Source organism: Eulemur rufifrons, chromosome 19 (assembly GCF_041146395.1).
Source record: "Eulemur rufifrons isolate Redbay chromosome 19, OSU_ERuf_1, whole genome shotgun sequence".
NCBI lineage: Eukaryota > Metazoa > Chordata > Mammalia > Primates > Lemuridae > Eulemur > Eulemur rufifrons.
This window is the reverse complement of record NC_091001.1, coordinates 57,622,275-57,637,469: the sequence shown is the minus strand read 5'-3', so window position 1 is coordinate 57,637,469 and position 15,195 is coordinate 57,622,275. Positions and strand designations below refer to the sequence as shown.

At 38.7% G+C, this 15,195-nt stretch overlaps 1 protein-coding gene across 6 annotated transcripts in view; it reads left to right on the top strand.

Moving 5' to 3' along the window:
* DGUOK (deoxyguanosine kinase) overlaps nucleotides 1–15,195 on the top strand; it is a 31,039-nt gene that overhangs the window by 6,412 nt on the left and 9,432 nt on the right. For 2 of the 6 annotated variants that reach the window (XM_069494222.1, XM_069494219.1), the window contains exons 2-3: nucleotides 5,004–5,116; nucleotides 13,282–13,454. In XM_069494222.1, the coding sequence (XP_069350323.1) occupies nucleotides 5,004–5,116; nucleotides 13,282–13,454 (286 nt within the window). The remainder of the gene's footprint in view (nucleotides 1–5,003; nucleotides 5,117–13,281; nucleotides 13,455–15,195) is intronic. The other 4 variants (XM_069494220.1, XM_069494224.1, XM_069494223.1 and 1 more) reach the window with 3 other exon arrangements.

Genomic DNA, 15,195 nt, shown 5'->3' with positions numbered 1-15,195 from the left:
TGGTCCATGAGTTTAGATCATACTCTGGAAGCTAGGAGGACCTTTTTTTTTTTTTTTTTTTTTTTTGTAAACAGTTACCCATGAAAAGAAAATAAAAGGAATCAAGGTAAAATGTACTAACTTTCTTGTAAGCCTGCTGACTGATTTTTTTTTTTTTTTTAATTTTTTTGAGACAGAGTCTCACTCTGTTGCCTGGGCTAGAGTGCTGTGGCGTCAGCCTCGCTCACAGCAACCTCAAACTCCTGGGCTCAAGCAATCCTCCTGCCTCAGCCTCCCAAGTAGCTGGACTACAGGCATGTGCCACCATGCCCGGCTAATTTTTTTTTCTGTATGTTTTTAGTTGTCCGCTAAATTTCTTTTTGTTTTTTAGTAGAGACAGGGTCTGGCTCTGGCTCTTGCTCAGGCTGGTCTTGAACTCCTGACCTCAAACGATCCTCCTGCCTTGGCCTCCTAGAGTGCTAGGATTACAGGCGTGAGCCACCATGCCCGGCCGGCTGCTGACTGATTTTTATTCATTTTGCCTAGAATGCTTTTAGGCTCACAGTCTATTTGGTCCTGGGTACTTAGTCTCAGGGTTGGAATATAAATTCCTTGAGAGCAAGCTCTCAGCCTAGTTCATTTAGTAATAATACTTACTCCATAAACGTCTGTTGACTGAATGAATGAGTGAATAAATGCGACATCAGATACAGCTCCTGAAATGAAGACTTTGAATTTTCTTTGGAAGAATTTTTTTAAAAAGATATTAGGTTTTTTTTATTTGTTGTTTTTTCTGTTTTGTTGTTTTGTTTTGTTTTGTTTTTTTGAGACAGAGTCTCCCTCTATTACCCAAGCTAGAGTGCCGTGGTGTCAGCCTAGCTCACAGCAACTTCAAACTCCTGGGCTCAAGCAATCCTCCTGCCTCAGCCTCCTGAGTAGCTGGGACTACAGGTGAACACCACCACACCCAGCCAATTTTTTCTATTTTTAGTTGTCCTAGGCTAATTTTCTATTTTTAGTGGAGACGGGGTCTCATTCTTGCTCAGGCAGAGCTCTAACTCCTGACCTTGAACAATCCTCATGCCTCGGCCTCCCAGAGTGCTAGGATTACAGGCGTGAGCCACTGCGCCCAGCCTGTATGAAACTTAAAATAATAAAATATTTTGGATGTTAATCAGATACTACCTTACTACTAAATTTTAGCATTATGTAGCTATAGCAGGCATTGTAGTTTATAGAAAAACTTGTGGGAAGAGAAAACCATGGCTTAGGAAAAGATGAACATTAACAGCAGAACTCTTTGGTCCAGCTTGTGGAATGATAATCTTGGAGCTAATAGAATCAACATGTTGAAGTAATAAACTCTAAGAAAGTACTTCTCTGCTTTTTTTAAGTCATAGCACATACAACACTGAAGGCCCTAAGAGAAGGTGGGATACTGCTTGTGAGATCTGATACTTCCCAAAATTCATGATAATAAGAATATATTGAAAGGTAGCAGTTAATCTGGGATCTAACTAAATTGTCAAAAGCCTGAGACAATGGTATCTAAGAGGCCTGATGAAATGAGGTTTTCTGTAGACAGGGGTGTTCTGGTTACTAGGAGGAAGCTTTGTAGCAGTAGAGAATCAAACACTACCACTCTTATGAAGCCCCTAGGAACACTTTAAAACATTTGTTTTAAAAAAAGGAAAAGAAAAGAAAGGAAAAAAACACATCCAAGCAGGAAGAAAAAAACTATTATGATCAGGTATCACAGCAGTAAAAAAGTTATGCTATGTCTGGTTTTAATTATTTAATAAATACATAACTTTGAAATTTTTGTAAAGTAATTATTCTACATCTATGAGTGATGCCTAGCACAACTCAGTTCCAGTGGAATTAGTTTAAGAAATACTGTCCTGTGGTGAATTAACCAGGCTCTCAGAGCCCCCGCAACATGGATGGCACACCTCTCAGGACCTTCCACCTCTGTGTACTGTCATTCTGTGCTGAAGCTGGCTTCTGATTACTAAACTGGCTTTCCAGAAGCCTTGGAATGGGGTGTGGGGTGCAGGTTACCCTGGGTATCAGATGTGATTGTTCCAGTCATTGGAACCATATATTTCCCATTACATCTATTTTCTTGGCATTCTGGGGTTTGTGCATTTAAATTGTATGAGTCAGTTTCTCGGAGTACTGACTGCCCTTAGATGAACTAATAGTGTCTGACCTCAGAGGTGAAGTTGGCTCTTCCTAACCCTCAGAGCTCACCCTTTCCATCTGCAACAGTTTTTTTAGGTAATTTTTTTTAACTTCTTAAAAATATAAGTAATTTTAACAGTTATTCAATCCCAACCATCTAGCAAATCCCTGCCTTTATTTTTTAATATTAATTAGAATAGCTTTTCTGCCTATAGGCAGGGACCATGTTTTAGACTTATCGAACAACCTACAATGTAAATATTGACCACCTGGGCCAAATAGTTCAAGCTAGGAACTACTCAGAGCACCCAGGTACCTGATAATGTACAAACTCAAGCAATTGGACAATGTGGTAGGAATTCTGTGTGAGCTAAAGAAGTTCTGAACTTCATGGAAGCTTTAGGCTTGGTAGGTGAAGGATTTAGAGATAGGCCAGAAGAGCAGGGGAGGGCATTTATTCATTGAAGTGTGGGAAGAGCAGAGGCTGAGCAATTGTGAAAAGGCACCACAAGTTGGGTGGAGGTGGGGACTGAGAGATGAGCATGACTGTACAAAATGCACAAATTCCTGTTGTTTGTTCTTATCCTGTCTATTCAGAGAGGAGCTGGGGTGGTGTGTAGTAAATGTCACATATTGGATGTGTGGGCTCTTCTGCTGAGACATTCAGCACTCCCAATCAGTAACCATGAGTGGCTGATAGAATTGACTGAAAGCTGGAAGGGTACCCCTCTTTTTTTTCTTGAGAAAAAACCACTTCTGATAAAGAGAATTGAGCTCCAAGTACAGTCTAAAGGTTCATATTTTGATTTTTCACAAACGTAGGTTTCAGAGAGAACTGAAATTAATACGTTGTGTGTTTTATTCATTCAGCCAGGTCGTTAGGCTAGAATTTGTTTTCTACCTTGGAGGAGCCCCATCTGCAATGGTGGAGTCTCACCCCGAATACCAGGGCAAGAACAAAGGAGGATTAGCTAATCCATCTTAGAGGTATCAGAGTCTGGAAAGTCTTCACACAGCAGGTACATCTGAGCAGAACCTTGAGGATTGAGTGGGAGTTGGCCAGGTGAGGAGAGGAGGTGCTCCAGGAAATGAGAAAGCGTATGCAGGGTCACATCTGCGAGAGGGAACATGGCACGATTGGAGTTGCAAGGAGTTTGGTCCAGCAGGTGCATAGGATGCCTGAAGGAAAGCTGAGGCCAGAGAGGGATGTGCAGGGTTAGATCTTGTATCTCAGACCATGGTAGAGGGCTTGGATTTTGTCATGAAGGCAACAGGGTGTTGTCAAAGCATTTTAAGCAGTTCATGTCACATTCAGTGTGGCTGCAGTATGGAGAATGAATTGAAGAGAACAAGGCTGGAGTCAGGCGAGAGATGTGAGAGCTTGGTCTTGAGCATGGGGGGGGAATGAAGAGAAAAGGGCAAATGGAAAATACTTAAAAGCAAGTGCAAAAGGACTTGGTGGCCACTTGTGGCTTAGCAGAAGAGAAAGAAGCTCTGACGGTGAGTGGTTGGTGCTGCCGTACCCTGAGGTCTGGGATACAAGAGGAAGTCCAATTTGATGGGAAAAGTGGTGAATTCTTTGAAGGAATATATTGACTTTGGGGTGTTTGTGGGATGTCCAAGTGGAGATGTCTGGAGGACTCTTGAGTAGTGTATCTGGAGCGCAGGGAGGTATGGGCCAGATATTGGTATAAAGGGGAAAAGATAACTTGAATGTTGTGGTACTAGGTTGATTTCATCTCCAAAATACTTCTCAAAGCAACCACTACTTTCACTCCTATGTCATCACCCTGGTCCGAGCTCCTATTATTTTTTGACTAGTCTGCTTGCTTCTGCTTCAGCCCATTCTTATATAGCTAGTGGAGTAATCTTTTAAAAATGAGAAGGAATCTTGCAGTTTTCCTACTTAAAACCTATTGTCACTGACTTCCCATTGCCCTTAGGATAGAATTCAAACTTCTCACCATGGCTACAAAGGCCCTATGTGACCTGGCCCTGGACTGCCTGTCTGTGTAGCCACACTCATCTTGAGCCAATCCTCATCACTTACCCATGCCATAGCCATACTGGCTTCTCTAGGGCTTTAGACTTCTCGTCTGTCTTTTTGTGTGCCAAGTTCTTTCTCTCTTCCAGGCTTTTGATCATGCTACTCACTCTGCATGGATTATCACCTTTCAAGTCTTAACCTCAGATGTCATTTTTTCAGAGGAAACTTCCCTGACTTCCTGAGCTATGTTAGAGTCATCTTACATTTTTCTTTCCTAGCACTTAACACAATTTGTTGGTATTATGGTTACTTATGTGTTTGTACAGTATCTATCGCCCATACAAGTTCTCTGAAGGCAAAATCTATTCTGTGTTTTGTTTAGCATTGTACCCTCAGTGCCTGACAGTCCGGAGCACATAGTCAGCATGAGTATTTGTTAGATTTGTTGAATGAATGAGGGTCATAATCATTTTCATTTTCTATATTGAAAAACTTGTAATTTTGACACTGTCACAGAACAAATAGGACTATGAGTTATGTAGCTGATTTCATGTACTTTTGATGGTTCTATTACATTTTCAACTGTTATTAAACACTCTTTGCCTCTGGAAGGTTGGGACATGGAAATTGCAAATCAAATCTTGGAATTTTTCCTCCCTGCTGCCTGTATTCATTATGGTGGCTTTGATTATCATTGCCTGACCCACCATCAGTCTTACAACGGTAGAGTTTTGAAATTAGAAAAACTTGTCCTTGTTCCCTTGAGTTAGGCATTTGTGGTAGAGTTTGGTAGCAGCCTTCTCCTTCAGCCCTGATTTGGGAAGCATCCCAATACATGCTGTTTGCATTGCAGCTGTGGGAAAGTCCACCTTTGTGAAGTTACTCACGAAAACTTACCCAGAGTGGCACGTAGCTACAGAACCTGTAGCAACATGGCAGAATATCCAGGCTGCTGGCGCCCAAAAAGTAAGTTTTCAGTTGTGGTGGGTAGTTGGCAGGCATGGATGAGTAATCTAATTGTAATAATTTAATTTGCTCTGAGTGGGTGAAGTAGCCCAGTTTGAGTCTCCTTTTTAAAATAGCTTCATTCCAGAAAACAGACCACATACACCAGAGAGGATATGACTTGTTTGAATATATTTAGTTTTGATTTTTGTGGTTTTTATGTGTCTATATAAGTGACAGCCTCTGTTCTTTGTGGTTTCCCAAAGCATGTCCAATCATCATGCCTTTAAAGATGAATTTTGTCATTCCTACCCTTAAGTATTTGTATTTTTATTACTGAAGCTGACCATCAGGATTAATTGTTAATTACGGTGATTTTAAATTTTATGTCAAGTCTTAGAAATTGGAAGAGACCTTAGAGAGGATCCTGTCACACTTTGAGTTAGTGCAGATGTAATAGCTAACATTTATGAAGCACATGCTATGTGTCAGGCACTATAATATGCCAAGCACTGTATGTGTTTCACTTCTACCTCATGGCTCAGGCCGTAGTGTCATGCCTACTGCTTCGTCAAAGGCCATAGGGTTGGTTTCAACACCATCCACATTAGTGTGAGTAGGGAAGGACCAATTTGGACATGAACCTTAGAAGTAGCTGAGGGAGTGGCAGCACTTGCCTCTTCAGGCTCCGTGAACACCTCCTGGAACATTCACTGAGTGGCTCATTCTTATTTGTCATAACTCTAATTGTTAGACAGTTCTGCCTTGCATTGAGCCACGTTGCACCCCTGTGACTCTGACTCATTGGTTCAGGTTCTGCCTCCTAAGTCTTTTAACTTTTCCACGTGGCAACCCTATATATAGCTGAAGGCAATGGTTTGCCTGCTCTCTCTCCCCCTCATGTCTTCTCTCTTTCAAGCCAAACACCTCCAATTTTCCTCCAGGCTGTTCTTCATTCTGAAGTAACTTTGTCTAAGTGATGAGCTCTAATTTGTCATTTTCCACTTAGAATTTACTAAAAGTGGTACTCAGAGATGAACATGACATTCTGGATATAGTCTAAACAGTACAGAGTATCATGGAACTTATTTTGGGTTCCATTTTTCTTTTATTCTACCTTTTGTGGCAGGCATATCATGCTTATTAAGGATTTTTTGGTTTTAAGTTGTCTCTTTATATGTCTATGTGTATACGTGTGTGTGTGTGTGTGTGTGTGTGTGTGTATTTGTGAAGGTAACTTTTCCATTTAGTAATAAATTATATATATTTTTCTGAGTATGCCACAGGTCACCTGTCAGGATTTCAAAATATTCACGTGACACATAACGATGCTTTGGTCAATATTGGCCCCACAAGATTATACCATATTTTTACTGGGTTTTTTTTGTTGGTTTGTTTGTTTGGTTTTTTTTTTTTTTTTTTTTTTGCTATGTTTAGGTGTGCTCAGATACACAAATACTTACCCAGTTGCCTACAGTATTCAGTACAGTAACATGCTATATAGATTTCTAGTCCGGGAGCAATAGGCTAGACCATATAACCTAGGTGTGTAGTAGCTATACCATCTAGGTTTGTGTAAATACACTCTACGTTGTTTACACAATGACAAAAGCACCTAACAATGCATATCTCAGAACGTATCCCTATTGTTAAGCAACCAAATGACTATATGCCCACAAATTGTTTAATGTTCCTCTCTTCAAAAGGTAGAGCACAATTCTTGAGTGCAGGCTGGACTTGGTAACTCATTTCTAATGAATGGAATGTAGTAGAAATACCAAAGTGTGACTTTCTAGGGTAGGTCGTAAAAGACATTGTAGCTTCTGTCTTGCTCTGGGGGAAGCCAGCTACCTTGTCCTGAAGCAGCCTTTTCAAGTGGCCCACACAGCAAGGAACCTGAGGCCTCCTGCCAACAGGTGCGTGTGTGAGTCTTCCTGGAGATGGAGCCTTGAGTCCTAGCCCAGCTTTCAGATGACTGTAGCCTCAGCCAGCATCTTGACTGAAACTTCACGAGAAACCCTGAGGCACAACCACCCACCTAAACTGCTTCCCAAATTCCTGTCCCATAGAAACTGAGATAATGAGTGGTTTTTGTTTAAGCCACTGAATTTTGGCATGATTTGTTAGGCAGCAATAGATAACTAATACTCCTGTAATGCCATTATCCAGAGGCAATGTGGTTAACATTTTTGTCTTTTTAGATTTCTTTCTACAGAGGAGAAGATGGATAGATTTAACATAAATGTATAAAATATATGTACATTTGCTTTTTTAAACAGAAATTGTGATTACCATCTGCATGTCACTTGATAGGCAAGGTCTTCTTTCACAGTAATGTCATTTTAATGGTTGCATTGTACTACATAATATGAAATTTATCATTTAGTTATCCAATCCTCTATTTTGAATATTTAGTTTTCTAATTTCTCCCTATTATAAACAATATTTTAATGATGAATATCCTTGTAGCTATTAATACATCTGTTTTCTTTCTAATAGCCACATTTTATGTACGTGCATATTTTCTTAGGATAATTTGGAACTGGAATTTCGATGACTGAAAATTATGCATATCGTTATGTGTTACAAAATTTCCCTTCAGAAAAGTTGTACCAATTTCCTCATACTTTCAGCAACACTAGCTATTATTCCTTTCCATCTTTGCTAATGTGAGAGGTAAGAAAATGTTATTTTATATTTCTTTGATTACATTAAGTTGAACACCTTTTTATTGTCCATTTATTATTATTATTCTTTAGTGAATTGCCTATTCAAACTCCTTGCCTTTTTTTCTTTTTTTTCCTATAGAGAGCTTCATCTTTTTTAATGGCTTCATAAGAGCTCATTGTAGGTTAAGTACAGTAATTCTTTGTCGTATGTTACTGATATTTTCCACTGTTTGTCATTTTTCTTTTATCTTTATATATGCTTTTTATTTTTATATAACACATTTAAGTTTTATGTAGTCTGTCCATCTTTTTCCTCATAGTGTTAGCACCTTTGATGTGAAAATTTTAAGAAAGCTTCCATAGCCCTAGATTATTTAAAAAAAAAATCCACCTTTATTTTTTTCTGTTGCTTTTATAGTTTTAGATTTTATGTGACTTTAAAAGTTTATAGGCCTCTAATTTTATTTTATTTTTTCACAAATGACTATCTACTTGTCCCAGTAGTATTCGTTAGTTAATCCTGAGCAGAATGTGTATTTTGTTGTTTTGTGGCTAGGGTCTTTTTACCCCATCATCTTTTCAAACTGCTTATTAGTGTTTTAAAGGAAAACAATTGATTGCTTTATTTGTCTTATATGGCTTAATTCTCATATTAATTTTTTTTTTTTTTTGCTTTATTTGTGGTTTTTAGAAAGTAATGTCTCATACTAGTAATTGTTTGGAAGAGTTTTCCAGTTTCTGTACCTCATTTCTATTTTCCTATCTACTTTCATTGGGTAGAACTTCCAAAACACTATTAAATAATAGCAGTGAGAGTAATGCCGTTATCATGTTCTATCTTTGATGAAACCACCTCTAATTTATCAGTGTTAAGTTCTGTGTTTGTTATTCATTTCAATAGACCATGTAGAGGGGTTGCCTTTCTGTTACTAGAATATTAACTGTTTTCATCAGGATCAAGTGTTGAATTTCCATCCAAAGCCTTTTTTTTAAACATCTAGTGAGACAGTGATGGAATTTTCCTTTTTTAATCTTTTAGTATTAGTCATAGATTTGATAGTGGTACCATCCTTACATTTCTAGAATGAACTTTTTTCTAGAATGAACTGGAATTAATGGTGTACTATTCCATTAATTTGCTGATACATTTGGATTACAGGTGTGAGCCACCAAGCAGCCTGGCCCGTTACAATTAATTTAATAATCATTGTAAGGTGTACCCCCTATTCAGATATGTGAAAAAATAATGATTTAGTTTTCTGAGTTCTTGTATTTGGGGTCTACTTTTTCTATTAAATTCTGAGAGAAGTGTGTTAAAATTTGTGCTTTTATTTTGTCTGTTTTTCTTTGTATTTTTAATTGGCTTTTCTCTGTATCTGTATATTTCAGTGCTTTATTATTCCCTTTAAAAATGTTCATGGCTTCCTTGTAGAGTCTTCATTTGCTTGTTAGGATTTTTTAAAACCCTCTTATAACACTTAATGCTTTTTTTCTTTATACAGTTTTGCCACATCTGCTTTCTTTTTATTTGCATATACTTGTCCCTTTGTTTTCAACCAATCTGTGTCATTTCGTTTATTCTCTTATGAATAGGATTTTTAGTTTTTTACCCAATTTGGGGGTTTGCCTTTGCTGGGGATTTTTCTCCTTTATTGTGATTGTGTTTATTTCTGCCACCTTATTTTGTGCTTTCATGTTCTGCCTGTTTCTTCTTACTTAAATTTTTTTTTCATTTTCCTCCCCTTCATTCATATGACAATTTACATTGTTATCCCACGGGTGGTAACATTTAAATTAAAATATACATGTTTAAACCCATCTACCCATGTTAATGGAGTTTCTGTGAAAGAAAAAAAAAAAACCTCTACTACCTTTTTATTGCCACCTTTTTCAGACCATCCCCCAGGTATATTGAAATCATATGAAATCTTATAGATTTAGAATGTTTTTTACAGCATGAAATTTCTCTTTTAACAGCAATTATTGCTAGTAAATTATATAACCACATTAATAATAGTTACTTTATATTTATCTCTATTCTCCTGGTTTATCACTGACCACTGATTTCTCATCACTACATATTTCCATTTCTTAGTTCTTTATTTTGATTCATCTTCCAGTTGGCTGGAATACATCTAGAAAAATGTAGGTAGTATGATTTCTTTTCTTTTTTTCTTTTCTTTTTTTTTTAAGAGATGGGTCTCTCTATGTTGCCCAGGCTACATTCAAAACTCCTGGACTCAACTGATCTCCCCATCTCAGCCTCTGGAGTAGCTGTGACTACACGCGTGTGTCACCACACCCAGCTTCTGGGTAGTATGATTTCTGAGTGATTGCTTGTCTAAAACTTTCTTTTGCCTTAGAATATAAATGTAGCTTCTGTTACAGAGACGTATTATGTGGTTCTTATCCTTTTCTCTTTATAAGTGATTTGTGGTTTCCCCGCCCATTAGGTACTTTTGGTTTTTGTTTTGCTTTTCAATGAATTGTTGACATTTTGCCAGGATAGATCCAGTTGTGGGAACCTCTCTTTCTGTGTATGTATGCACACACAGCATATACATATGTGCGTATGTGTATATGAGTTGCTGTGTATATAAATATATATAAAATCCCTTCTAGTACTCAATGGATTTCTCTGGTGGAAAGTCTCACATTTCAGGGATGGCCGGGCACGGTGGCTCACGCCTGTAATCCTAGCACTCTGGGAGGCCAAGGCGGGAGGATCGTTTGAGGTCAGGCGATTGAGACCAGCCTAAGCAAGAGTGAGACCCCATCTCTACTAAAAATAGAAAAAATTAGCCAGGCTTAGTGGTGCACGCCGGTGTTCCTAGCTACTCGGGAGGCTGAGGCAGGAGGATAGCCTGAGCCCAGGAGTTTGAGGTTGCTGTGAGCTGGGCTGACACTATGGCACCCTACAGGCAATAGAGTGATACTCTGTCTCAAAAAAAAAAAAAAAAAAAAAAAAAAAAAAAACCCATATCAGGGATTTTCTTTAATTTTTCCCTTGATTTTTAACTGCTTTTTCATCTAATCAGTCCCTTGACTAGAACTCCTAGTTTTATCATGAAACTTAGTGTATGTCCCAAAATACCTAGAGATATCACATTATTTCTGTTAGATAATGATTCTCCATGACAAGAGAGACACACAGTTTATGAGTAGGGGTCTTCCTCTGCTCATGTCTTTTTTTGTTGTGGATGGCATTTCACCTCTCTGATTGGACTGTGGTCTCCTAAGAGGGAAAATTGTTTCCTTGATTAGGTAGCTTTCTCTGAGCTAGGGATAGTTTGAAGTTGCAGGAAACCATTTTGGCCCATTTGGAAAGTTGTATGATACAAAATTGTATTAATTGCTGTGAAGTGGAACACAAGTGATACTACATCTCAATGTATCCTTCTAGAGGAAAGAAAGAAAAAACAAAGAATACCCTACCAATGTGTTAATATATTATAATGTATATTAGCTCTCCTTTTAGCCTGCATGTCTTTTTGGTTTTTTTCATAATTTTTTGCTTTTTTCACTTAGTTTAGGGAGAATTTCTTAAAGTGATATTCTGTAGGGATCTTCTCATTCATTAGTTAGGTTTACTGCAATATATAGTTTGCTAGTTATTATCTTCATTGGGTGTTTTATTTTGACAATTACATTTTCACCTCTAAGAATATTCTTTTCATATGGCTCCTTTTTAATGACCACCTATTCTTGTTTTATCAGTGAGACAATGTCTTGAATCTCATTGAGATTTTTTTGTTTTGTTTTGTTCTGTTTGTGGCAACAGCTCTATCTGAGCACACAGATTGGTCCTCTCCTTTTGAATTACGAATATTTTTATATCCAATTGTTGTTTCTCTATTTGTTTGTACTTTTGGAGGGATGTTTACTTTTGTTTTGTAGCGAAGATGGATTCTTTCAGAAATTGTGTAGGCCCCTGTATAGTTTTTGTTCCAGAATAGTCTCCCTTTGGTAGCCCAAAGTCTGCAGGTGCAATAGCCCCACCCAGTCAACCTACTACATCTGCCAGCACCATGTCCCATTCCACATGCAGTCTGTGAATTATGCTGAGGCCAGGGGCTGTGCCCCACAGTCTCTAGTGACACCACAGAGACTAGAGGGGATTCAGATTTCTCCCTTGCTTGAACCTCCAGCTCTTAGTCAGGGGCCATTTGTGAGGCTGGTGTGTGTTTGTGGGTCGGGGGATTGGAAGGAGGGAATTCCTAAACACACCTCCCATTAAGTAGTTTTCTGATCCACTCTGCTCTACATGCATTACTCCTACTAAAACCTTTCAAAGTGCCAGGACTCTTCTTTGGAATCTAAGGGTGCTATTTAGTCAAATTGGACTACTTATTGTTGTCTAATCTTTTTCCCCCTTCTGTATCGCTGTTTCCACCTGAAATGCTGTCGTCTTAATCTCTATTTCCATCTGTCGAAATTCTGCTCATCATTTATTTCCCAGCTTAATGCCATTTTCTTTCAGAAGCTTCCCAAGATTCCCTCCACCATATGTGATTACCTCTTTGTCACATTTCTGCCTTACATTCTAGCTCTTTATATCCTTGGCACCCTCTTCCCTTTTGCTTTGTGAGCTCTTTGAGTTCAGGAACCATGTCTTGTTCACCTTTATATGGAGAGGTATTAGAATGAAGAAGTTAAAGGTTTGAGTCCCCTCAATCCTTACTTGCCATGAGACCTTGGACAAGGAAGTGACTTAACCTCTGAGTGGATTTTCCCCTCTGGAAAATGGGCATAACAACAGTACCTACCTCATGAAGCTATTTTGAAGATTAAATGAGATAACAGCACAGTGAAGGTTGAAATAAATGATAGTTCCTTTTTCTATATACCTTATAGCACCTGGCTTAAGTAGCACCTCATCCACACAGGCCTTCAGTTAATGGTGAATAGATCCAAAGTGCTTTTACACAAAAGTCACTTTTGCATTGAGTCAGTGGCAAATGCAGAAATCATTCCAGGGATCATGGGTATCCCGTACTTGTGCCCACTTGCACATGCTGAGTAAGTGAAATTCTTCAAATTCCGTTTCCTAAGATCTTTAGAATGGAGGGACAGTGTTTTGTTTTTGTTTGTTTGTTTTAACAAAAAAATTGTAGCCTTTCTATGAGAGATACAGAGTTTTATGTGATTGGTTGATTGGATTTTCAAAGAAGCAGTTGATTGTTAACTCCTCCTCAGACAGACTTAATAAATCCATCAATCAGTGATTGTGTTAATTCTGTATGTGGTTCTTCCTCTGCTCTTCCCTGTTGTATTGAAGGTGGCATGTCATCTCCCTCTATCAGCTTCTTGTCTAATAAGGTAGGAAAATCTCTTCCCTGATTATGTAACTTTGACTAAGCTAGAGGATCTGATTGTATCTTTTTAGTGGAAGGAAACCTTTGAAATTCCTTCTCTCATTGATTAGTAAAACCTGCTTGCAGGAGGTGATGGGGGCATGTATACCATGGAGTAAATATGCCTTCTAGGAATTTCTCTTCTTTTGTAACCCCTCTCTAGGCCTGTGCCGCCCAAAGTCTTGGAAACTTGCTGGATATGATGTACCAGGAGCCAGCACGATGGTCCTACACATTCCAGACATTTTCCTTTATGAGCCGCCTCAAAGTCCAGTTGGAGCCCTTCCCTGAAAAGAACCCAGTGCAGATCTTTGAGAGGTCTGTGTATAGTGACAGGTAAGACACCAAGCCCTCCATCAGTCACAAGCCCCATGCTCAGTCCTGCCTATTTGCTCTTCTTGCACAGGCCTTGCCTGCTCCAGTCATTGAAAATTGCACTTTGGAAAATTGTCATCATTTTTAAAGACAACACTATACAAATTTGTCCAGAGTTATAATTCTACCAAGTTATATATGTCAAGAAAGGAAATTGTGTTTTTCGTAAACTGAATGCATTGAATTTCTTACATTGCCACTGATTATTTTTCCTTATTTTTAGGCATAGAAGCAAGCTGGTAGCTACCCAGTATAACCATTACTTGCTACAAGGCACACAGCAGACACTTAGGTGACGGTGTATGTTTTAGGAAACCAAATGAATCAGTGATTGGTTATCACCTTTAAGAAAACAGTAGACAGAATTAAAATTTGTGTTCCTAAAATGGTATAAGAAACACGTTTATTCTTTTTTCTTCATCAAGAAAGTATGTCTAGGCAGAAACAGCACACCTGTGAAATTGGCTTCTGTCTCAGATTTACCCTTTTTTGACTCCTTACGTGGCAGGGCTTATTTCTGGCAGAGTCTGTAGTGGACATAAGTGCCTGTGTCAGGTCAGGTGAAGGGCATCATCCTGACCACCTGAGGGAATGAGATGTGCAGTCAATGTTAATGAACACTAGTCACTAGTCACTGGGAAATGACTAGCACTAGCTCACTGGGAAGTGAGCCCGTCTGTTCCAGAAGAGCTAGTCCCTGCAGGCTTCAGAATTCCTGGCTCTGCATGGAGACCAGGCTGTGACTTGTGTTTGAGCTGCCTAGAGACGACATCACAGTGGCTTGATCTGGACACTACTGAGGTTCTTCTTATTTGAAGGATGTGAATGACCTGTGTCAGTGGAAATTGGTATATTTTTGCTGTCCATTCACTGCAAGACACTCAGTTGGTTACACTTTTTATTCCCAAGTAGACAAACTAATTCTACTTCTTAGTGCTCATATAAAGCCTCCTGGAAGAAGAAATAAGGGTACAGTTATAAATGTGATTTTTCTGACTTTACCTAAAAATCATGTAAGATATGTAAAACAAACCCTACAGGCTACACATTCCTTCTCTACATACCCCCAAAAGAACCTACTTTTTATAAAAACTAAATATGTGAACCACAAATGATTGGGCTATAGGTTTTAGTTCTTTTTCAGCTGTTGGATGTGCTATTACCTATTTTCCTCTCTCCTCTCCCAAACCATTCCTCTCAGACTAGGAAATTGAATTACCTGGGTTGCTTAGAAACATATGCATAGTCTGTCTTTTGATTTCTAGCCCCTTAATGAGGTAGGCGTATGAGACCCCTCAGAGGAAAACAGAAGTAGAAATGCTTTTTTAATTAGAAATGTGTTAAGAAGCTACATGTATCTTAACATTTACTTGTAAAGGAAGAGGTAAGAATTGATTATACTATGGAATTCTACAACATTTTAAGTACTTTCTTCAAAGAGGGCATTTTTGAGACAGAAACTAATTACAAATTCTAATCCTGAGAGTAATTCAGACCTTGTTTGCTCAGCACAGATTTACTGACTGTCTCCTATGTTCAGGCACCAGGGCTGGCCCCAGGACAACAGCAGTAAGGCAGACCCAGTCCCTGCCTGCACATGGATCCTAGTCTAACAGGGACTGAACATATGCCCACAGCCATGAGTAGATTACAGAGAGAAAGAAATCGAAGTCTTTTCTGTTTGAGTTAAAGGAAACACTAG